This window comes from Trichosurus vulpecula, chromosome 5 (genome assembly GCF_011100635.1).
Source record: "Trichosurus vulpecula isolate mTriVul1 chromosome 5, mTriVul1.pri, whole genome shotgun sequence".
NCBI classification, from domain to species: domain Eukaryota; kingdom Metazoa; phylum Chordata; class Mammalia; order Diprotodontia; family Phalangeridae; genus Trichosurus; species Trichosurus vulpecula.
In genome coordinates, this window is record NC_050577.1 from 249,880,612 (window position 1) to 249,905,299 (window position 24,688).

At 38.9% G+C, this 24,688-nt stretch overlaps 2 protein-coding genes across 2 annotated transcripts in view; one reads left to right on the top strand and one right to left on the bottom strand.

Annotated features, from left to right (window-relative positions):
* LOC118852322 (RAB3A interacting protein) overlaps window positions 1-12,770 on the bottom strand; it is a 48,580-nt gene extending 35,810 nt beyond the window's left edge. Inside the window, exon 1 of the mRNA XM_036762034.1 lies at window positions 12,617-12,770. The gene's annotated coding sequence lies outside the window, so the exon portion shown is untranslated. The remainder of the gene's footprint in view (window positions 1-12,616) is intronic.
* LOC118851238 (WAS/WASL-interacting protein family member 1-like) lies at window positions 12,146-12,859 on the top strand. Its single transcript, XM_036760732.1, has one exon. The coding sequence runs from the start codon at window positions 12,146-12,148 to the stop codon at window positions 12,857-12,859; it is 714 nt and encodes a 237-aa protein (XP_036616627.1).
* The last annotated feature ends 11,829 nt before the right edge of the window (window positions 12,860-24,688 follow it).

A 24,688-nucleotide genomic window follows, 5' to 3' on the forward strand; every position in this document is an offset into this window, starting at 1 on the left:
CTGAGGCAACTTTTTGAAGGCCAGAAATTAGCACAGACAAGCAGAACAGCTTTGAAAGCTATCGGTTAAAATTATACACTTAAAAATAAAAGCAAGCTGTCCATGACAGAGATAGTTTCAAATGCAACCCTCTTTTTTTGTTCTACAATGTATATGCAAATACTTGTTTTATTTGGTGTTTAAGTTGAGAAGATATTTTTTTTAAATAAAAAAAATAAGTGTCTTGAAGACAAGGGCTATATGATTTCTTTGCATGTCCAGAGTCCAGCACAGTGCCTAGCTGCCTAGGCACCTAGTATGAAATGCTTGATTTGTTGTATCATTTTCTTTTGAAGTTCATCAGCAAATATTTCGTGGGTAGTTCTACTTTAGCCTCATGTTTTAGCATTATGAAATATTGAGCATCTAACAGTAACTATTCATGATTGATTATTTAACCAAATCCTCAACACCTGATTGACACTTGTACCAAGCGTCAAGAACAGTGACAAGAAAGTGAACCAGAGTTGGTGAATGAATGACTTGCTGGGATCTGCTTATATAACTTCCCAAAAGGTAATATAACCAATGTTATAAATCCAATTATATGATAGCATTTATGTGCAAAGCTCAGAATGTTTTTTTAAATTTTTCATATGCTTGTTTTATGTAAATAATTTAATTTTTAAAAAGGATTTAAGGTTTTTTACTTTTATAAGAGATTTTTGCATATCCTATACTAAAGTAACCAAAAAAGGGATATAAGAAAAGGTTTAAAAAGGGTTATGAAAAAATAGTGGTCTTCCTCACACAAATGAAAATTATGTCCAAAAAACACCTCTCTTGTGCTTTATCATCTTTTTTTATCTTATTTTTCAAATGAAATTCAGACTGAGCTCTGCAGCCAAGGAAACTTACCCATACTTCCCTTTCTTCCTTCTGTGTCCTTTTCCCCAATTTTTCTCTTGCCCTTCCATCTTTATTCCCATCTCTATTTTCCTGCTGCTTCACATTTAAATTACTTACAAGGCTCGTGGCATCAACTGGCAAAGCAACACTTACTTAAAATAAATATGGATAATAGTTGCATTGGCCACATTTCTGATACACTGTATATAAAGTAAAAAATCTGTGGGACTTCCAGAAAAGATGGTGATATGAAATGCTACAAAAGAACCTAGCCCTCCTAAGAAAGTCCCCATCAAAGATGTAAAAGAAGAGCAGGTGAAGCAATGAATAATAAAGCCAAAGGGAAACACCAGTCAACTTCTCCACATGGTCTAAGCCTGCACAACATGACCAAAGCCTGTATATGAGTTAGGGTCCTACCGAGAAGACCTGAAACCAAAATGACCTCCAGTAAATGGCACCCAAGCCAAGGGGGTCTCAGCTCTGGCTTTTAAGAGTTACAACTCTTAAAGTTACAACTTAAGAGTTACAACTCAGGGTACAACACCAGCCCCCAGTTGGTGATATCCCAGGGTGAGTTTCTAAACAAGCATGGGAGAAAAATCAAACAACATACATTTATTAAGTGCCTACTATGTGCCAAGACTGTGCTGGTCACTGGGGCTACAAATTCAATCCCTGAAACAATCCCTACTCTCAAAAAAGCTTATCTGACCAAGACAATAAAAAATTAAAATGGATAATAATTCTGATTACACAAAATCGAAGTACTTTTGTATAAACAAAATTAATCCAGTTTAGATTATCTCCCCAGAGAGCTGACTGGGAAGGAAATCCCTGCAACAAATCTCTCTGATAAAGGTCTGACATCCAAGGTATATAGAAAAAAACAGATTAGAACAAGAGCCAATTCTCCAATAGATAAATTTTCAAAAGAAATGAAGTGTTTACAAAAGAGGAAATGCAAGTTATCAACAGCCACATGTAAAAAATGGTCCAAATTACTAACAAGAGAAATGCATATTAAAACGATCTGAGGTTCTACCTCATACCCAGCACATTGGCAAAGATGATTTTAAAAAAAGGAAAATAATTGTTGGAGGGGCTATGGCAACTCAGGAACACTAATGTACTGCTAGCGAAGCTATGAAGGGGTCCAACCAACTCTGGAAAGCAATTTGAAACTGTACCCAAGAATTCACTAAATTGCGCATTTGTTGCCGTTGTTGGTTGTTCAGTCATGTCTGACTCTTTGTGACCCCACGGACCATACTGTCTATGGGATTTTCTTGGCAAAGATCCTAGAGGGGTTTGTCATTTGCTTCTCTAGTGTGCATATTCTTTAGAGCAAAGTGGGTACCGAACAATTGAGGGATTGTTGAACAAATTATGGTATATAAATGTAATGAGTTATTATTATGCTCTAAGGATGAAGGGGCAGATGCAAAGAAACCTGGGAAAACCAATAATTCAATTAAAAGAAGTTGGTAGCAGAGGATGCAAAAATCAAAAGAGCATTAATAAAACATTTTTTTAAATTTATAGAAGCATGCAGTATGAAGTTCAGAAAGAGCCATAGGTATCATTGTGTTAAAAATATCATTTTTAAAAAAACAAGCTCCATGTAATAGATTTGTGGTTCATACCCAATCTTTTTTTCTTGTCTTCTGTTCATGCTTATTGACTGTCAATTTCTTAATAAAAATGTTTTAAAAGAGGAGGGGCAAGTTATGGGGGAGATGATGATAAGTTCAGTTTTAGACCTGCTAAGTTTAAGGTACTAGTGGGAAAATCAGGTAGAAATGCTGAGCATACTTTTGGGGGAAAAAATAAAAGCTTAGGAAAGTTTAAGGCTACAGATGTAGACTTGATAATTACGTTACATTGGTGAAAAATGAATCAAGATCATCAAAGGTGGCAATGTAGAGAGAAGAGAGCTGAGTACAGAGGATCAGGGGATTTCCACACTTAGAAGGTAACAAGAGGTAAAGAAACAAATGAACTACAGACTAGAGAACGAGCAGAGTGGAATGTTACTGAAGTCAAAGAAAGAGGAAGTATCAAGAAAAATGGACAGTTACCAGGAAAGTCAAACCATCACCACCTGCCCTCAAACCCTGATGTGACAGATGCAGTCCTTGAGCCCAAGAGTCCTGAAGAACAGTGCCACCTCCTCTTCCCCTACCCTTTGTAAGCCAGGTGGAAATGTAGAGAACGTGTGTCCCTCATACTCCTCTCTGCAGTCACAGATAACAAAGAATCAGAAAAGAAAGTCCTCAACAAAGTGTTAGGCACTATCAAGTGGTGCAGCATTCAAAATCTACGCAGCCTTACCAAGCACCACCATCCACTCTGTCAGTATACCAGGACCGCAGGGGCATTCCATCTGACTTGGAACTGTAGCACTCCTGTGAGAACACGAGCCCCGAGAGCACAGCTGCCTTTCTTTTTCATTTATATCCCTAGTCCTGGCACAGCATTTGCACAAATGCTTCTTTCCTTCATCCTATTCAAGTGTCAGATGCCTGAGAAATATCATGGATGATCAAAGGACAGAGAAAATACCTTTGGCCAAATTAAATTCCAGCTCTGATCTGCCTCCCAGGTCACCCATCTTCCTCTCAACCCCCTCATCTGGAAACGAGGCAGTTAGGCCAGACAGTCTGGGGTCCTGTCCCCGCTTTGTCACTCACTCATTGCATGACTCTAGTCATGTCAATAAACACTCTGGGCCTGTTTTCTCATCTGTAAGATGAACCTCATGATCTACTTATCAAGACTGTTGTAAGGAAATGTTTTACACATTTTAATCTTCCATGGAAACCTAAGTTATGAGAGGTAGTATAGCATAGTGGAAAGAACAGAGACCTAGATTCAAATTCCAACTTATTCCCTATGTGACCTTGGGTAAACCATTTCTCCTCTTTAGGCCTCAGTTTCTTCAACTGAACTAAATGATCTTTCAGGTCCCTTCCAGCTCTATATGAGGCAGTTACATGGTACAGAAGAGATGGAGTCAGGAAGACTCAAATTAAAATCTGACCTCATTTACTAGCTGTGTGGCCCTGGGCAAGTCACTTGTCTACCTCAGTTTCCTCATCTGTAAATTAGGGATAATAACAGCACCTACTTCACAGTGTTGTTTTGAGAATCCTCCTATGATCCTTGTGAGAATAAAATGAGACATTTGTAAAGCGCTTTACAAACCTTAATAAAGCACTGTATAAATGCTAACTCATATCTATGATCTTCTGTCTCAATGACCTCTAAAATCGTTTCCAATCTTAATTCTACCATCCCATCATAACTGCAAGGCCCATTTCCCTTCTAAATGCTATGATTAGGAGATCCTTAGTATCTCTAAAAAGAACAGTTTCAGTAGAGCAGTAGGAATGGAAGTCAAATTGTAAAAAGATGAGGAAGGAGTGAGTGAATAATGAAGTAGACCCAGGTACAAATCATTCTTCCTAGGAATTTGGTAGTAAAGGTGATACAATAGCTTAAGTGGTCAGCAAAATCAAGGGAAGGATGTTTTAGATTACAGGATATGAGTGTTTTTTTGTTGTTGCCATAAAAAAAAATACTGGGTCTCTCCATCTCACCCATGCTGGAAGTATAGGGGCTATTCATGGTCTCCACTACTGCTTGGCCTGGGAACTTTGACTTGTCCCATTTCTAACCTGGTCTAGGAAGGCAAGCTGGTGGCCACAGTGACGTCCGATTTGTTGCGAACACTGATCATCAGAGCCCATGATAGCTCAAGAGAGCCATCCATAGCTTCTGATTGCAATGTAAGTTCTTTTGCAAAGCTAAAAATATTTGGAAAGTATTTGTAATTTAAAAGATACCTATGATTACGCTTTGCTTATTGAACTGCATGCTGAAGAAACAGCACAGATAGCACAGGAGCAAGAAAGCTGCCCTCCAAGTCAAGAAGACCTGAGTTCAAATTTCATCTTTCAATACCTCCTGGCTGTGTGTCTCTGGGCAAGACACTCAAGCTGTCAGAGCTCCAGGTCAAGCCACTCTGTAAAACTAACTTTCAGAGAAGTTTCAGTGGGAGCTTCCATAGCCAGAGCGCCCCATACAAGTGAAATTGCAGGTCAGTTTCCATCTCTCTATTAAGCCACATATTTATCATGTCAATGGACATACCTGTTTGCTCTCTCCCACAGCACTTCTGATGTGCTTGCATCTGACAAAGAGGAACCCCCAAAACATCCCTCAGACATCAGTCAAACTGTAATTACCTCACCTAGTGTGTCTTTTAACCTATCATCCTATGGGTCTTTTAGCATTTGTTTTCCAGGTCCCTTCACCATTTCAGAACAAAAAATATTTTCATCAGAGCATTAATTTACATTTCTATGTAGAATTTCATTGTTTCTACTATACTTAATTTATAAGCCTGAAGATAATAGCTAGGAGTAGCTGGGTGGCAGTTAACAATAGTTTGTACCAAAAATTCTGCCCCACCAGTCTGTGACCTATTATCCTACAAACTCAGAGAGCCCAGGGGAAGGTAGGCTCAAGCTTGGAGACTGCATGTGGTTAAAACAGGACCTCAGAGCCACTAAAGATAGAAGTCCTTTTCTCCCCTCCTTGAGTCTCATGAAGTTTTCCTGAGACGTGTGTAGTTCTCTGCTGAGCCCTAAGGGTCAGAGCCCTTTTGGAGCAGGTGAACTTCTCTCCTTCCCAAGAGGTCATACTCTGAAGATGCTTTACCTGAGGATAGACCCAGTTTGTCCCATCTCAGCATCCTGTGACATGCCTTAGGTTACTAATCCAGTCTCTCTGATGACCTGATCAAAGAGGGGGACAGGAAATTCAATCCTTCCTCTGGTACCACTCCCCCCTCCTCCACCCACTGACCTCTAGTTAAAGGTGCAAGGGTCTGGCCCCTCAAAGTGTTCCCAAAGCTTAACTCTCAAAGTTGCTGCTACACTTGACTTGTGTTACCTAGTTCTCTGATATGAGCCCAGAAGCTTGTACAATTCTTTCAGCCAATCCCAACACATTTCAACTTAAGGAAGCACTTCACTCCTTGCACTCATTTTATATTTGTGATTGAATGATTCAATAGAGGCGTCTGGAGAATCTTCACACTTAGTTTACAAATTTGACTGATTCTGTAACTCAGTTCTTCTCACCTAATAAATGTATCAGAGCACAAAGCATTTTGCTACTTATATTAATTGGAGTAGGGAGAGTGTGAATCACTCCTCTCACTCTACATACACTGTTAGTCCCTTCATAGTGTTTTACACTTTCTAAAGAAATTTCACATACACTATTCAATTTATCCTCACACCACCATTGTGTGGATAACAGTATCCTCCCCATTTTAGAGATCAGGAGTTCTCCCCAAGCCACACAATAGGCTAAAAAGTGGCAAAACTGGCATTTGAAGTCAGGTCTTTTGATTCCTGGTCCAGCTTTCGAGGAGAATCAATGCTCTTGGTCAAACACCACACACCTCTAAATTCTCTTCTTGAGGCAGAGAATAAATAATCTCATCCTGTAAACAGCAAATCGCTATGACCACCCAGAGCCGATGGAATATAAACTCCCTTTATTAAGAACAAAGTACTTAATAAATACTGAATCAAATTGACCTGCTTTCCTGGAACTAGGCCAGAACCAACCCTGTTTCCAAATGTTCACGGGGATCTTCAGCCAGATGTGTACCTTCATCATTCACAGGTACCATCCAATCTTCCATCTCCTTAAAATACAAATGTCCTTACAAACATAAAAAAGTTTTATTTTCAAAGTGTCTATCTCAAAGAAACGTAGTTCACAGAAGTAGCAAATCTAGAAGAAAGGTCACTTACAAACTGAATTCTAACCTTAACTGTTACCAATTAAGTAACTTCCTATAATTCATTTAAGTTTTCTCCTTCAATTTTCCTATGAAAACGGATTATTTGTATACTTTATATATTTATATTACTATCCTTCAGGGGATGTGCCAGTAAATAAGTGATAACTGAAAAATGTCTTTAGCTCTTCTAAATGGAAATTCTTCCATAAATTCAAGATAAAAGTTGTATACTATAAGCAAAGAATTTCCTTTCACATGCTTATTAAGGATATATGAACAGAATGCTAGAACAAACGCAGGGCTGATAAATGAAAGCATGTACTTATAGATATTTTGTTTGGGAATAAGGTAGAGGGAAGAAATAATCTTATGTCATTCATAATATTTATAAATATAATATGGCTAAATTTTATAACAGAAAATTCAATTCTGCCAAATGATACTCATAAGACTCTGACTTTTACATTTTAATTATTGCTTGGGTGAAAATTACTAGAAAAACTTTCATAGTTTTATTAGAAGTTTTTTATTTAATTTTTTTTAGCAAAATCAGTTTTCAGTTGTGCCAAAGGTATTTATTTTACATATTTATATATTCTAATTATATCACAATAAATCTTGAAGCATATTTTTTTCCTAGAATTTTGCTTCTCAAAAATGCTGCAAAATTAAATAATCTAAATTTAATTTGTACTTTGACAATTTATAAGTTTTGAATGCTTACTAGCATACTCTTATAATTTCAGCAAATATTCAAGATAGGCACCATGGAAGAAGTTACACTACAAAAAGCCAATTACCAGTAGTCGGAGAGGTAGGTTTGAGAAGCACTACCGATAAGGGCTGTGTAACCCTGGGCAAGTCATTTAACCCGAATCTCAGTTTGTCATCTATAAAATGGAACATGTATGGTCCACCTCACAAGCTAACTATAAAGAAAGTACTATGTAAACCTTTAAGCACTACATAAATAGAAATTATTGTTCAGGAGGGAAAATCCACCAGTATATGTATTTTTTTAATATTTCTGAGGGTTTTTTCCTAAGACATTAATCAACAAACATTTATTAAGCACCTACTATGTGTCAGGCATCCTGCTAAGTGTAACGGATACAAAAAAACGCAAGGTAGTCCCTGACCTAACAGAGGGGATAACATATAAACAAAAATACAAAGTAAGCTGTATACAGGATAAAGAGGAAATAATTAACAGAGGAAAGGCACTGGAATTAAGAGGAATTGAGGAAGGCTTCCAATAAAAGGGATTTTAGAAACCAGGGAAGTCAGCAAACAGAGCAGAGGACAGGGAGTGTTACGGACCTGGTGGACAATTACAGAAAATGCCTGGAGCCAGAGATGGAGTGGCTGGTCCCTGGAACAGCCACAAGGTCCATGTCACTGGATCAAAGAGTATTCTTCAGGGCATAAAGGGTAAGAAGACTGGACATGTAGGAGGAAGCTAGGTTATAAAGGGCTTTGAATGCCAAAGAGTGTATTTTGTATTTGATCCTAGAAGCAAAAGGGACCCAAGGAGAATTAATAGCATAGAGGGGTGATGTGATCGGACCTGTACTTTAGGAAAATCACTCTGGCAGCTGAATAGAGAATGGATAGGAGTGGGGATAGACCTGAAGTAAGCAGAATGAGGGCCTACACTAAAGTGGTAGCAACCACAGAGGAGAGAAGATGACATATACAGATGTTGAAAATATGCAATCGGCAGGCCTGGCAACAGCTTGGATATGATGGGGTGAGAAAGAGTGAAGAGTCTAGGATAACTCCTAGGATGCAAGCCTGATTAATTTAAGAATAGGTGTGTTAACCTTTTTGCATCATAGACCATTTTGGCAGTCTGGTAAAGCATTAGGGATTCCTCAAAATATTTTTAAATGCCTAAAATAAAATACATAGGATTACAGAGGACACCAGATATACTAAAATAAAGACTCAATTTTTCCCCAGACCAGTTCACTGATACCCTGAAATCTAGCCAAGACCTCAGGTGAAGAACCTTAGATTTAAAGTCATTTAACATTAATATTCTGCTAGTAATATAACATGATTATCAATCATGAAATTCAGGATCTTAAAATGCTTAAATTGTAAATTACACAAAGAACCATGGAAAGACACATGATAAGTATAAGAAGGAAATATATAATTAATTGCTTCCTAACCAAAATCTTGGGCCTGGCTTTGATAGGTGAAGGCTGACCTAATTTGCCCAGGAAGCAGACCTCCGGGACATGCTTTCCCTCCCACTCTCCCCACCAGGCTCATCTTTATGTGTGCTCTCCCTATATTACAATTAAGTTCATTGAGGGCAAGGGCTACTTGGCTTGCATTTATTTTTATCCCAGGGTCTGGGAAACAGAAACCATTAAATAAATGCTTAATCTACTTAAGGATGACAGGTGAAAAGAACTGACCAAAAAAAAAAACCACCAAAATTGCCTTGTATTTATTTTGCATGTAAGTTGTACATAATTATATGTGTCAACGTGTCCCCCAATTAATGTAAGCTCCTTGGGGGGCAGGGGCTGATTCATTTTCTTTCACATAGCACAGTGCCTGGCACACAGAATATGCTTAATAAAGCCTGTTTATTATTATTATATGACTAGAACAGGAGGTTAGCCCCCTATGTATTGACAACAAAAGAATATGAACACTCCTAGCACAACACTGCTATCGATAAAAAAAAAATTTTTTAAAGAGGACTCATCTCTAGCACATTGAATAGCTCTTCCATGGCAAATTTACACCAAGAAGCGAATAAGAATCACATAGGATGAAAAGGACAGATCCAAAGTCATTTTGCCATTATAAAAATGTGTGTGAGGGTTGCCGGGAAAAGGAAGAACAATTTAGATGTAGAGAGAAAACAGGGTTTATTCTCAAAAGACCTGGTTTGAGTTCCAGCTCTCTTTCTTTAACCACCTGCCATGACCTTGAGCATCTATCTACCTACCTCTGTCTCTCTGGGCCTCACTTTTCTTCTACTATAAGAGACTTGAACTAGACTGTCTCCAAGGTCTCTTCCAGCTCTAAATTCTATAAACTTACGATCAATTCAGCATTGAAACCACATCTATCAATAGTGATTCATAAAGTAGAGGCAGCATATGAATTTAGGATATTGATTCACAAATTACTGTATGATCTAAAAAGAAATTCACTGATTTCTAAAAAGCAGAGTCATTTCAAACATGTTCAGATTAAGTTTATTCTAATAAAATATAAAGTCATTTGGTACTACAATGTGAATTATTTATGTATCACATAAGAGATGTGACTTCTTTTTCCCTAGTGACAACGTTCAGATAATAAAACATACATATAGATAAATACTAGAAAGGTTTTCTCCATAAAGGAGCCTGTCAATATCTCATTTTTTGTAGCATAACCAAAAGCAAGAACAAAAAAGGAGTTATTCTTTTTCTTCTAGAGGAACTCAAATACTTAAGTAATACAGTATAATTATCACAATAATTAACATAAATTCTATGAAGCATTTAGCATCATACCACATTGCTAAACCATATTTCTGAGATACACAAATGCTGCCCAAGTAACACTGACACACACACAGTACAATAAATAACAAATGTTATCACAAGAAGACGTTATGAAATTGGTATACTATTTAACAGCATCTAATTGTTTATTTTGCCCGATATTCAAACCCAGGCTATTTTCTCCTCTAATTTGTAAATAAACTATCATTAAAAATAACTAAAATTAAACAAGTTTTAATTAAAACTAAATAAAATGTAAATTTAAAATAAAAAGGAGTAACAAAATAAAAAGGAAAAACAAAAGTTGTTCTTTGAGAAAACAAGCGTTTAGCCTGCCAGGAGTCTGGAACATCCCATTGTCTCTCTAAAAATCATGTAACCATTCTGCATAGGAGGTGACAATCAGAAAAGAATTCAATCAATACGAACAGCCTAGATGTAAATGACAACACATAAATTTCCTCCAAATTAATATTTCGTTCCTCTCAAGGACTAAAAGATAACCTTCAGATATATCAGACTTCATGTTAAGTGAAAACTGTAAGCCATTCTAATTTCCCATTTAAAAATCATACAAAGGCACTTCAGGGGTGAAATGCCAGTACTAAAGTTTATGCCCATGGCTCTCCCCTGTACCCATCTTCTACCACTCAGAAAAGTTGCCTAAGATTAAAAGCTTTATTTTTCCCCTGTTCTTATTCCCACCAGGAATCTGACTCATTGAAACCTCAGCAGAGTCACCTCTAAGCCTTAGGGACTTCATCTTGCCAAAAAACGGCAACTCTCAAAAAGGAGTCACAAATATTTAAGTTCTCTGACTAATAAACTGAAACCCTTATGATAAAGATAGAGACCCTACCAATGTTATTTATATATGGACATAGGCTAATAAGTTCTTTTACCCGAAAAGGTGCGCTTTGACACAAACTCGGCGGCATTGAGTAGTGGGGTAGAGAGCTTGTCTATCTGCAAAAAAAATTTCATGCTTTAAGGGAAGGAAATTTTTTTGAGTGTGCAACTTGCTATTTGTCTTCAAAAGTAAATTTTTAATAGAGTCTTAAGAAATTCATAATATTTGTTGTGTATATTTTTTATTCTCTGGGTACTTATGTTTACCTATGCTTTTGGTCTTCATGCAGAGTTTATAGCTGTCTGCTCAAAACCCAAAGGAAATACTGAACTCAGAAATAAGAGGTTCATATTAATAAAGGATTCACAATTTTTTAAAAAAGCCAGTAGAACCTGAGTTGAAGTCTCACCCCTGACATATAGTGACCAATTCAAGTCTGCCTCTGACATAGACTGGCTGTTGTGCAGACACAACCTCTCAATAAGCTAATCCACTCTCTGAGGTTACAGCAGAGATAAGCATTGTTAGAGAGAGTTCTCCCACACCGATAAAACCAGGCACAGTCTCTATCCATCTATGCAGGATCCTAGTTCTAGACTTGAAAAGGGTCCGGAGGGTCCATCCTAAACCTCTCTTTTCATCTTCAGGCCAGAGAGATCGGAATGGCAGGAAACTGACTTCAAGTCCCCACTCTCGTGACTCCGGACAATCACGTTAGCCGATCAATTGCCTCCAGGTAACTCTCTAAGTCTTCAGGTTGCGATAAGTCATAGATACAAGCGGGGGTGGGGGTGGGGGTGGTCCAATACAGAGCCTTCGTCTTCATTCCAATGAAATCCCAGCTCTTACCCTAGCCCACCCCTCAAAATCAGACAAAATCGCCTTCCCGGGCGCCTTACGCTCCTCGGGTCCCCCCCACCCCGCACCCCAGAGAAACAGGTGCTCTTACAAGCCTCAGCCGTGGAGAGAGTTCACTGAGAAGACTGATCATTAACACTGATTGGTTTGTAAAGCGCTGAGCCCCGCGCGTGGTACACAGGAGGTGCTAAATCAATGCGTGTAGCCATGCCCAGCCCCGGGTCGGACACCCCAAAGAGCAGGGTCGGGGTCCCACTTTTTCCGGGCGCACTCTGCCCACACACGTCTCTTGGAGACGCCCTCGAACTTCACGCTGGGCGGCCCCGGGCTGGCGGGGGGTTAATCAGTAACCTCCGCCGCCTGCGGAGCGAGGCCGGGGACCCGCGGGAGGCGCTGCCTTCGCCCGCCCGGCGCCGCGGGCTCCCGGGGGAAGCGGCTGCGCTCGATGCCCAGGCTCGGTGGCCAGCACCCGGGGAGGCCCGTGGGGGGGGGGGGGGGTCTGGGGTCCAGCCGCGCGCACCGACCCCTCCGCGGGCGCCTCCTCACCGTGTCGGCGGCTGCGCTCCGAGGGGCGGGCGGAGGCGCAGGCGGGCGGAGGGGGCGGTGCTGCGGCTCGCGCTCCCCGCTCCCTCCCCCTCTACTCCCCACCTGTCCCCTCGAGCCGAAGCCGGCACTCACCTGACCAAAACCCCCGCGGAGAGACTCCCCCCGCCACGAGCCCGCCCGCCGGGGCGCAGAGACCACGGGAGGAAGCCGGAGCCGCTGCTGCCCCCGGCCGACGCCGCTCCGCTTCTGGCCCAGCTCCGCGCACTGCGCTGGGGGAGCAGTCGGAGGAGTCGGACACTGCGCCTGCGCCGCGGGGACCAGAGCCGGCTAGAGGGACCAAATTCCCCACCCCGCCCCACTCCGCCCCGCACCTGACTCCCCTTTCCCCCTTAAAGTGGAGAGGCCGGGCAGCAGGGTCCGTCCGAAGGGCCAGGCGTGCTGCGGCGCCCCCTGGCGCCGAGAGGAGTCCCCTGCGCGCGCCCCAGGCACTGCAGGTTCATTGGGCCCCAGGTGTCTGGGGCTGGGGTGGTTTCCCCGGGAACAGTCTCGAGTCGGCGCAGAGCTGTCTTGACTTGGGGCCAGGCTTGTCAATGTCACCCGAGCTCTTAAGTGTGTTCAAGTCCAAAAAAAGCCCCCGAAAGAACCAACCTATGGGATGGAGACTGCTAGAAACGAACATGCGGCGTGGGCTTCTCTAAGTTAGAAGATGGTATGCATTGAGCATCCCTCCAACTCAAGCCTTCCGGCATGGAAGGAGGAAGGGTAAGGAAAGAAAGCGGACTCCTTCCTTCCCACCCCCATCCCTCTCTTTCCAGGAACTACTTGGAGGAAAATGTATTTTTTAAAAGTGGCTTTTGCCCTGAAAGCTTCTTAACCTGACTCTTTTAAACTACTCTGACAAGCTGACCATTCCAAGACTTCCAAATGAGAGGGAAAAAAATGGAGACGGTGGGAGAAAAACCCTAAAAGTAACCATTAAAGGAAATTCATATATGTGGATGTAAGGCCCAGAAGGCTCCATCTCAGGTTCACAAATCTAGCAGAAGAGACTTCAGAGGTCACCTGGCTGGACAAGCTCACATTTACTTTATATGACTAATATCAATCAATCGACATTTACTAAGTGCCTACTATGTGCCAGGCACTGTACTAAGAGCTAAGCATATACAATAGTGTGCATATACAATAATGATTCTATAATCATAGATCTAGTGGAAGAAGGGAAGAAAACAAGTATTTATTTGTTGTTCTTTCAGGTTTTCTTGACAAAGATACTTGAGTAATTGTCCATTTCCTTCTCCATCTCATTTTACAGATGAGGAAACTGAGGCACATTGGGTTAAGTGACTTGCCCAGGATCACACAGCTACTAAGTGTCTGAGGCCAGTTTTGAACTCAGGAAGATAAGTCTTCCTGACTCCAAGCCCAGCACTCTATCCATTGCGTGCCTACTATGTGTCAGGGGCTGTGCAGAAAACTCACTTGATTCTCAAAGTAACCCTTGGAGGTAGTTGCTATTATTATCCTCATTTTAGAATTGAGGAAACTGATATAGACAAAGGTTAAGTGATTTGCCCAGGATCACAGAGCTAATAGATATATGAGACTCAGTTTGAACTTGGGTCTTCTTGACTCCAGGTCCAGTGTTCTATCCACTGTGCCACCTAGCTACCTCCAGCAGGAACTTCTGACGGAGTCAATCAAGAATCAAGTCAACAAACAGAAGGAAAAAAAAAGTTACAGGATAACTTTATTATATATTTAAAAGGAATAGCAAGTTGTACACAATAGATTTGCAGTTTCATGTACAATCACCTTTTTCCCCCCTATTCTACTATGTTATGGAAATGCTTGTTTTAAAGTTTAGAATAAAATAAATATTTTTAAAAAGGCATACTAAAAAATTAAATAAAATAAAAAGACATACTATGTGCCAGGCACCATGCCAAGCACCAGGAGTACAAAGGGAAAAAAAATCAATCCCTGTTTAGTCAGAGACCAGCTAGTCCAACCTCCACATTTTACATCCCAGAAGGGATGTAAAGGCTCTGGGCTCAAATTTAATTTATGTGACTCATATGCATTTAGTAAGGATATCATATTGATATAGGATCGTGCACAGCCAGAAGGAACCTCAGAAACCAACAAATCCAGCCACTTCATCTGAAAAGATGCTTTGGCTCTAGGCTCACATTTAGTTAATGTAACTCACACACAATAATGTATATATGTATGCGTGACACACTACCTTGGAATGTGATGCAATTCAATTCAGGCAGCACTTAATAAGGAAACAATAAACTAACAATCAAAAAACATTTATTAAGTACCTACTGTGTGCTAGGTACTGTTCTGGGTACTGAAGATGCAACAAAAAGAGGATCAGTCCCTGCTATGTAAAAATCATTGTGGTAGATCTCTCACGTGTGAATTGTATATAGAATACCTAAAGTACTGTGGGTGTACAGGAAATGGTAAGCATTCCAGTACGGAGAGTTCTGTCTCCAGGCCACTAGAACCACCTACCATCAGCATGGCCCATTGGAATGGTATGTGGCAGTGCTCCCTCCCCTGCTCTTGGACTGCCAGCAATTTGATGATGAAAAACCATGATTCATTCTGTTGTTATTCAAGAAACACTCATTAAGTGCCTATTAGGAGCAAAGCAATCGGTGCTTGTGATCTAGTTGGGACAATGGGCCCACCCTAACCAGATGACATTTTGTTTTAACCAGGATGACCAGTAGTGGGGGTTTTGTGATAAAGGGGATTGTTGGTGAAGTATAAGTTAGAATAACTAGTCTCTGGGTTCCCTTCCAACTCCGAATCTGTAAAAGTTGAAATTTAATACTAACAAATATAGCATCCTGCACTTGAGATCAAAATATAAAATGTGGAGGAGGGAAAAAAAAAAACCCAAGCCCAAGAAACAGGAAAAAAATTACACAAAGGTTTTAGACGACTGCAAACTTAGTATGAGTTAGCAATGTGGTGTGCCTGACTAAAGAACTAATGAGGTTTTAGACTGTGTTAAAAGTCCTCACCCCTTAGCAGTGTGTGTGTGTGTGTGTGTGTGTGTGTGTGTGTGTGTGTGTGTTGGAATATTGGTGAGGGAGCAGAGCAGAGTTTTACCCAACTATACATACCATAGAAAATTTTGAGGACCTAACAATGTTAGGCAGAAGAGAAGACTTAAGCTGTCAAAATATTTGAAGGGTTGTCAGATAAAAAAGGAAAATTTGGAGGTTTCGGGACCCAGGGGACAGATTTAAGACCAGTAAGTAGAAGTAAAAAGAAGACAAATTTCAACCCCATGTAAGGCAAACTATCCCACACATTAGAATTGACCCAAATAGACATCCTTTGACATGAGTGACTTGCCCATAAATGGAAGTGGTTAAGCAGAAGCTCAATGGCTTGTCTTAGATTAACTTATAAGTCTCTTCTAACTCAGAAATTCTTGGATTCTGTGAGACTCTAATTAGTTAAACTATGGTTCCACTTTATAGTTTCCATATACAAACACACTGAAATTCTTAACAGCCTGATTGGGGTTGGGGGTGGAGGGATGGAAGGAGACCTGAGATTTCACTGGCGTGAGCAACTCCTAATATGGAAACTCCTTCTACCAAAGCAGACTGACCCTCGTTCTGCTACTTTGCCTTAGGTTGCTTGGCAAACTGAGAGGGTTGTTCATTCCACTTCTGGACAGTGTAATTAGTAGAAGTATAGTTTTCCATGACAGAATACTGAGAAAACAAAGGCTTAAATAAAGTTAAGTGATTTGCCCGAGTGAGACTTAAACCCAAATCAGCTACAATACATTGCTCTTTCTACTACTCTATGCCAACCTACTGGCCTTATGTCAAAGAAGGGGGAGAAATGGACCTAAAAATCAAGGAAGGAAGGAAAGTTGAAGGAAAGTTCAAAGGAAGTTGAAAATTGAGTCAGGGGGTCGAAAATATGCTCCTTGAAGGTAGGGATTATTGAGCTCTTATTTTTGTATCTTACCCCTCAGTACAGTGCTTGGCTCATAGTAGGTGACCAACAAATTCTTATTGAACTGAATTGAATTAGAAAGTAGCATTTCTTTATTGATTGTGTTCTTTCTGTTTATTCTGATTGATTTTTTAAAGTTTCTTAACGCTCTTTTGTTTCTTTCCTTGTTATAATGTGGCAACACTGATTTTTTGCAAAAGTCTATATAATTGGTATTTTAGTTCTAGAAGGAAGTGATGTGAATAGGGAAAAAAAAATAGCTATTTCCCAAATAGGTAAATGGACAGCTAGGTGGCACAGTGTTCAAATCCTTCCTGAGTTCAAATCCGACCTCAGATACTTACCAGCTGTATGACCTTGGGCAAGTCACTTAACCCTGTTTGCCTCAGTTTCCTCTAATGTAAAATGAGCTGGAGAAGGAAATGGCAAACCACTCCAGTATCTCTGCCAAGAAAAACCCAACGGGGTCACAAACAGCTGGACATGACTGAAATAACTAAACAACAGTAAAAACAAAATAGATAAATGATCAAAGGATATAAGTAAGTAGTTTTCAAAAGAAGAAATGCAAACTATCCACAATCAGATAAAAATGTTTCCAATCACTAATAATAAGAGGTATGAAAATTAAAACATTCTGCACTTGTACTCACATCCATCAGATAGGCAAAAATGATGAATAAAAAGAAAAAATGGTAATTGTTGGAGTGACTCTGGGAGGAAATGCACTTCTGGTGCACCTACAAAGTGATTCTGGGATGATTCTGGAAAGCAATTTGGAACAATACTCCCAAAGTGACTAAAATGAATAACCCCAATCACCTAATAGCATGAGTAGGCATATAGCCTAAAGAGTTCAAAGACCGAAGGAAATCACCAACATGACCAAAATAATTATGGCAGCATTTTTGTTTCAGCAAAGAACTAGAAACAAAGTGGTTGCCTGTCAACTGGGAAATAGCTAATTGAATTATAATGTATGAATGTGTTGGAATACTATTGTTCTTTAAGAAATGATGAAATGGACGGACTCAGAAAAACCTAGAAGGACTTGTATGAATGGATATAGAATGAAGTGAGCAGAATAAAGAAAACAGTTTATACAATGACTGAAATAAGGTAAAGGCTTAAGAACTCTGATCAATGCAATGGTCAATTATGAGCCCAGAAGACCAATGATGAATTCCCTCTTGGCAGAGACACAAGTGACTAGAGGTACAGAAAGAGATGTGTATTTTCACACATGGCCAATATGTGGATTTGTTTCACTTGACTATACCTATCTGTCACAAGATAGGGGCTTCTATGGGACAAGAGGGGCAGGGAAGACAAAAAAAAATTAAATAAAGGACCATCAATGAAACATTGAAAAAATACTTAGAAGAGAACAAAAGAAACTTCAGAAAAAGACGCAAACAACGGGGGAAGTTGTTACCATTATATTAAGTTAAATATACATTTTAAAAATATTGTACATAATCAAGTTCCTACTTTCATATACAATCCTCTTTTTTCTGTTTTTTTGTATGTGAACAGGTCATGGGTTTTTTTTATGTTTGTCAAGTTCCTAATTTTAAAAATTTAAGGTTTTTATTCCAATGGAATGTAGCATATTGTTGACAGATAAAATTGCTTTGTTGCTTTGTTTTTTCCTTACCTGGTTTTCTGTATTATAAGGGAGGATTTAATGTGTGCAGGGGAAGGCAGAAAGGGGGATATGTCAGGAGGTGATTGTGGTATACAACACAAAAACCATCAATGTAAGAGGTTTTTTTTTTTTTTTTAAAGGAAAGCAGATTATTTCCACAAGAAGTTTTGTAGTCCAAAATTGCCAAATGAAGAAATGTCAACAAGAGAGACAACCCAGGGGCTAAGGAAGGACTTCTTCCTCTACACCATTCTTGAAATTTAAGGCATTTTAAGTGATAGGAAACATGTAATTGAATCTATGTTTGTTATTTTCCCACAAACAGAGAACACTTCAAAGCTCTCTCTCAGAGCTACCTAGCCCCTTTCTTTGAGTTCTGGAGTTGCTCATTTCTGATGAATCAGACCTCAGCCACCTTCTGTCTAATTAGATCTGTCTTAATTGTGATACTCAATGAAATTCGAGCAAGATAGAGATGCTGTAACAGCTTGTGATTACCTAAAGTCAAGTGCTCATTTATAAAGGAAATGGGAAAGGCTTAGGGAACATGCAAAAGGGCTGAATAATTGCATGTCATTATTACAGGGCAGAAGAGTATGTGCTGTTTGGGGAAGGCAGGAGGGATCCTGATATGTTTGCAAATGCAAAATGGTCAAATGGGGGTCTCAGGACCAGACCTCATTTGCTGTAATAACAATGCTGGGCTAGCTATTCTTTAAAATGGGGAGTATGTAGACAGGCCCTTCCTCTAACACACACACACACACACACACACACACACGGTTATTAGCCCTTAAATCATATTAACAAGTATAAGCAATAGGAATGTTTCCCTGACGCAGGACTCATTATCTTTATCCCCAAATCTATCCTTCCTCATAACTTCCTTATCTCTATCAGTGACACCACCATAGTTCCAGTTTTCCACTTTCGTATCCACCCAGTTTCATCCTCTCACTTGGCTCTATATCCAATCAGAAGCCAAGTCTTATAGGTTCTGCCTTTATAGCATCTCTGGGGCCATCCTCTTATCTCCACTCACATGACCACCTCTCTGCTTGAAGTCTTATTACCTCTCACCTAGACTATTATAATAGGTTCCTAATGGGCCTCTCTGCTTCCTTTTTTAAAAAATTTATTTTATTTTTAATTTATGAAATAAAACAAACATTTCCACAACATAGTACAATAAAAAAAGATGATTGCACATGAAACTGCAAATCTACTATGCACAACTTGCTATTCCTTTCAAATATACAACAAAATTATTAGCACTTTTCTTTTTTTTTCTTCCCTACCCCCCACCCTGCCCTAGAGATGGCTACCATTAGACACAAATAGGTATACACACATACATACATATGTAAAATCATTCTCTATATACTTCTATTTATCATTCTTTCTCTGGATGAAGATAGCATCTTTCTTCATGTATCCTCTATATACCTTCTGCTTCCAATCCTTCCCCTCTCCAGGCCATCTTCCACACAGGTGCCAAGTAGATATTCCTAAAGAATAGGTCCAGTCATATCATTCCCCTGCTGAAGAAGTTTTTGTTTCTCCCTTGCCTCTAGGATAAGATATAACTTCTTTGTTTTGCCATTTAGAGTCCTACGTAATCTGAATCCAGCCCATCTTTCAAACCTCATTACACATTACTTCCCCCTCACTCTAGCCACTTTAACTTCCATGGTGTTCTTTTTATGGTACCACCTCCAAGGTTATACTTCCCCCCAATCCCCAACTTGCACTCAAAGGTTTGATTCCTGGAGGTGATGACTACCTCAGGTTTATGGTATTCTATGGGTCTGTACTCCTAAGACTATATAGCTCATGAGCTCCCACAAGTGCACTTCCCTTTATAGTCAGCCAGTAGACACAGTTAGCTCAAAGCAAAGGCATAGACACAATTAGCTCAAAGCAAAGGCATTTACTAAGACGGCATCACATGAATGATGGTAATAAAACATCTCTTTCTACCCCAATAGATCTGGGCTACTCTCTCCCACAGGTAAACACAAAGTCAATAGGAAGAATGAGCAGGTACAATGTGTATACTAGTGAAGAGATGCTCACTTTGGGAACACATGACCAAGGTTATTGGTCCAAATATTTGGTCCAGCACTGCAGGACTACAATGTCCTTTCAATTCTCTCCTTTTTAAAAATCATTTTTATTTATTTCATTAAATATTTCCCAATTACGTGTAAAAATAATTTTAACAATCATTTTTAAAAATTTTGAGTTCTAAATTCTCCCCCTCCCATTCCTGTCTCCTCCTTGAGAAGGCAAGCAATTTGATTTCAGTTATACATGTGAGGTTATGTAAAACATATTTCCATATTAGCCAAGTTGCAAAAGAAAACACAAAATAAAGCAATAAAAATGAAGAAAGCAAAGGAAAAGTGTGCTTCACTCTGCATTCAGAGTTCATCACTTTTCTCTCTGGAGGTAGGTAGCTTTTTTCATAATGGGTTCTTTGGAATTGTCTTGGAACATTGTCTGATCAGAGTAGCTAAGTCTTTCACAAAAGTCTAGGTTTTTAAAAAGCTTATCCTTACAATATTGCTGTTACTGTGTACAATGTTCTCCTGGTTCTGCTCGTTTCACTCAGCATCAGTTCATGTAAGTCTTTCCAGCTTTTTCCTGAAATCATCCTGCTTGTCATTTCTTATAGCACATTAGTATTCTGTTACATTCATATACCACAGCTTGGTCAGCCATTTCCTAATTGATGCTCCTCAATTTCAAATTCTTTGTGTGGACTTGTATCTTGAGGACTATATTGGGATCTACTCTAGGTAACACAGAGTGTACCAGCAAGTTACCTCAGTCCAGGGGTTACCCTCCATGCAGGCACTATAGCCTTTGGGGATAATTCCAAATTGTTCTCCAGAATGATTGAACTAGTTCACAAATCTACCATCAGTGAATTACTGTCCCAAATTTTCCACATCCCTTCCAGCCTTCCAGCATCTGCCTTTTTACTTTTCTGTTCTGTTAGCTAATCTGCTAGGTGTGAGGTGGTGTCTTAGAGTTATATTAATTTGCATTTCTCTGATCAATAGTGATTTAGAGCATTTTTTTATGTGACTATTGATAGCCTTGATTTCTTATTCTGAAAACTGCTTGTTCATATCCTTTGACCATTTATCAACTGGGAAATAGCTCTTATTTTTATAAATTTGGCTCAGTTCCTTACGTATTCGAGAAATGAGGCCTTTATCAAAGAAATGCTGCAAAATGTTCCATGTTTTCCTTCTAATTTTGGCTGCGTTAGTTTTGTTTGTGCCAAATCTTTTTTATTTCATGTAATGCAAATTATTTATTTTACATTCTGTGGATCCTCTCTATCTCTTGTTTGGTTTGACAGGTACGTTTTCCCATGCTCCCCTAATTTATTTATGATACCATCCTTAATGTCTAAATCATTTATCCATTTTGACCATATCTTAGTATACAGTGTGAGATGCTGGTCCATATCTAGTTTCTGCCAAACTGCTTTCTGGTTTTCCCAGCAATTTTTGTCAAATGTTGAGTTCTTGTCCCCAAAGCTTGGATCTTTGGGTTTATCAAACAGTAAATTACTATGGTCTTTTACTATTGTTTATTGTGTACTTAATCTGTTCCACTGATCATTCGATTTCTTAGCCACTACCAGATTGTTTTGATGATTACCATTTCGTAATATAGTTTGAAATCTGAAACTCCATCTTCCTTCACATTTCTTTCACTGACCTTTTGTTGTTCCATATGAATTTTGTTACTATTTTTTCTAGCTCTATAAAATAATTCTTTGGTAGTTTGATTGGTATGGCACTGAATAAGTAAATTAACCTGGGTAGAAATGACATTTTTATTATATTAGCTCAGCCTTCCCATGAGCAATTAATATTTCTCTAATTGTTTAGATCTGACTTTATTTGTGGAAAAAGTGTTTTGTAATTGTGTTCACATAGTTCCTGCATTTGTCTTGGCAGGCAGATTCCCAAGTATTTTATATTGTCTACAATTATTTTAAATGGAATTTCTCTTTCTGTCTCTTCCTGCTGGGTTTTGTTGGTAGTATATGTGGGTTTATGTTGTATACTGCAACTTTCCTGAAGTTGTTAATTGTTTCAACTAGATTTTTAGTTGATTTTCTAGGGTTCTCTAAGTTTACTATCATATCATCTGCAAAAAGTGATAGTTTTGTTGTCCCATTGCCTGTTTTAATTCCTTCAATTTATTTTTCTTGTCTTATTGCTAGAGCTACCATTTCTTGTCCAATATTGAATAACAGTGGGGATAATAGACATCCTTGCTTCACTCATGATCCTATTGGGGAGACTTCAGGTTTATCTCCATTACAGATAACACTTGCTCTTAGTTTTAGATAAATACTACTTATCATTTTAAGAAAGGCTCCATTGATTCCTATGCTTTCTAGTGATTTTAATAGAAATAGGTGTTGTATTTTGTCAAAGGCTTTTCTGCATCTATTGATATAATCCTATGCTTTTGTTGTTATTTTTATTGATATAGTCAATTGTGTTGATTGCTGTTGTTTCATCGTTTTTCAGTCCTGTCCAACTCTTAGTGACACTATTTGGGGTTTTCTTAGCAAAGATACTGGAGTGGTTGCCATTTCCTTCTTCATCTCATTTTACAGATAAGGAAGCTGAGGCAAACAGGGTTAAGTGACTTGCCCAGGGTCGCACAGCCAGTAAGTGTCTGAGGCCGGATTTGAACTCAGAAAGATGATTCTTCCTTGGCTTCAGGCCTGACACTCTATCTACTGTGCCAACTAGCTGCCCAATCATGCTGATAGTTTTCCTAATATTGAACCAGCCTTGTATTCTGGTATAAATCCCACCTGCTCATAGCATATGATCTTTGTGCATATAATATAATATTTGTGTGCTGTAGTCTTTTTGCTAGTATTTTATTTAAAATTTGTGCATCGATATTCATTAAGGAAATTGATTTATAGTTTTCTATCTCTGTTTTTGCTTGTCCTTTCTATTTTCATTAGGTCATCATGCTACCCATCTTAGGTGAAGCATCTCTTCTGGCAGAGTCACTCAGATGAGCTCTCTGGGGATATTTCTTTCTGCAGCTTAATTTCCAACAGCAAGATCTTTCAATTCACAGAGGTCACTGTCCTCAGAACTTTCTCCTTCCTATCTGCCTTTCACACACAAGTCAAGACATCACCCATGATGTCATTGGTCCTCCTGAAGAAGGAGGGATGAACAACAACAACATTCCATAGTGACTATATATGGCTTTTAAAGGGCTATCAGACATGTAGTTCTTCAACCAGCCAAAGGTTAGACACCTTCGGATTTCATCATGATTAAATGAAGGATTTCTTTATTCCTCATAAAGGGTAACAAAGTGTAAACATTTCTTTGAACTTCACTTGAGATGTTAGAAAATCAGTTTATCAGGACCTTTCCCAATATGCCTAATCAGTATTCTCTCTGTTCCCTAGGAAGTTTATTTGTATTTACTTTACCTACTATACTTTGTATTTACTCATCTGTGTATATGTTGTATCCTTCCCTCCCCTTGGGCTCTCCAGAGTGTAAGCTCCCTGAGAGGAAGGGACTGTTTCATTTTTATGCTTATTTCTCCAGAATCTCCAGAATCTAGAACAGGTGTTTACTAAATGCTTGTGATTAAATTCTTGCGGTATCTAATACTTTGAATTTTTTTCTTAGGAGGAATGATTTAAAGTCCAAAAATAGTTTCATTTCTCCGCCCTTTTTCAGTCCCTGATATTTCTAATTCAGTTTCATCTGAGCATACAATAAAGCTATAAAAAGAAAATTTAATGTTGGATTAAACTTTGGAATTTTTCATCTTTGTCATTTAAATTTCAGTGTGTCTGTTCTTTGCTGATAAAATATGTTTGCAAACTGTTTATAATACAATGGTATTCAAGACTATAAGTGACATTTCAATCTGCAGTTTACTCTAGACTGGATATTATACATTCAGAGAAATGAAATATGAATATCTATAGATCCCAAAAGCTTAAGGCTAGAGAAAAATTTGAAATAAAATCAATCACCAGCCATAAGGAACTACAGATACACAGGACAGCTTTGAAAGTTACATATTGAATTTATTATATACTTTTAAAAATAGAAAGCTCTATGTAATTTTTTTTAAAAAATTAATCACCAACTGAAGTATTTATTTTAGCCATTTCTCATGTTGCAGTACCTATATGCATACTAGATGGAGAAATTTTCTATAGATAATGACAAACTTCACAGTATCATGTTTTAAAGTAGTTAAAATGGCAAGATCAAATGACTGCAACCATTTTTTTTTCTAGATTCAGTCAATCTTAAAAGTATCTTAAAATAGGACATTGTACTGTCTCTGCAGGGTGAGCAGAATCCTTGGAAAGAAAAGGATCAATACTTTATGAAAATAACTGATCTACTTATTACAGGCAAAATTTAGTAAAGTCTGTAGCGTAATCCTTGTCCCAGAAATAAAGCTCTCAGCATCCCTCACAATTCTCTGTCCTGCTAAGTCTTTAAACCTTAGGGAGATTACTT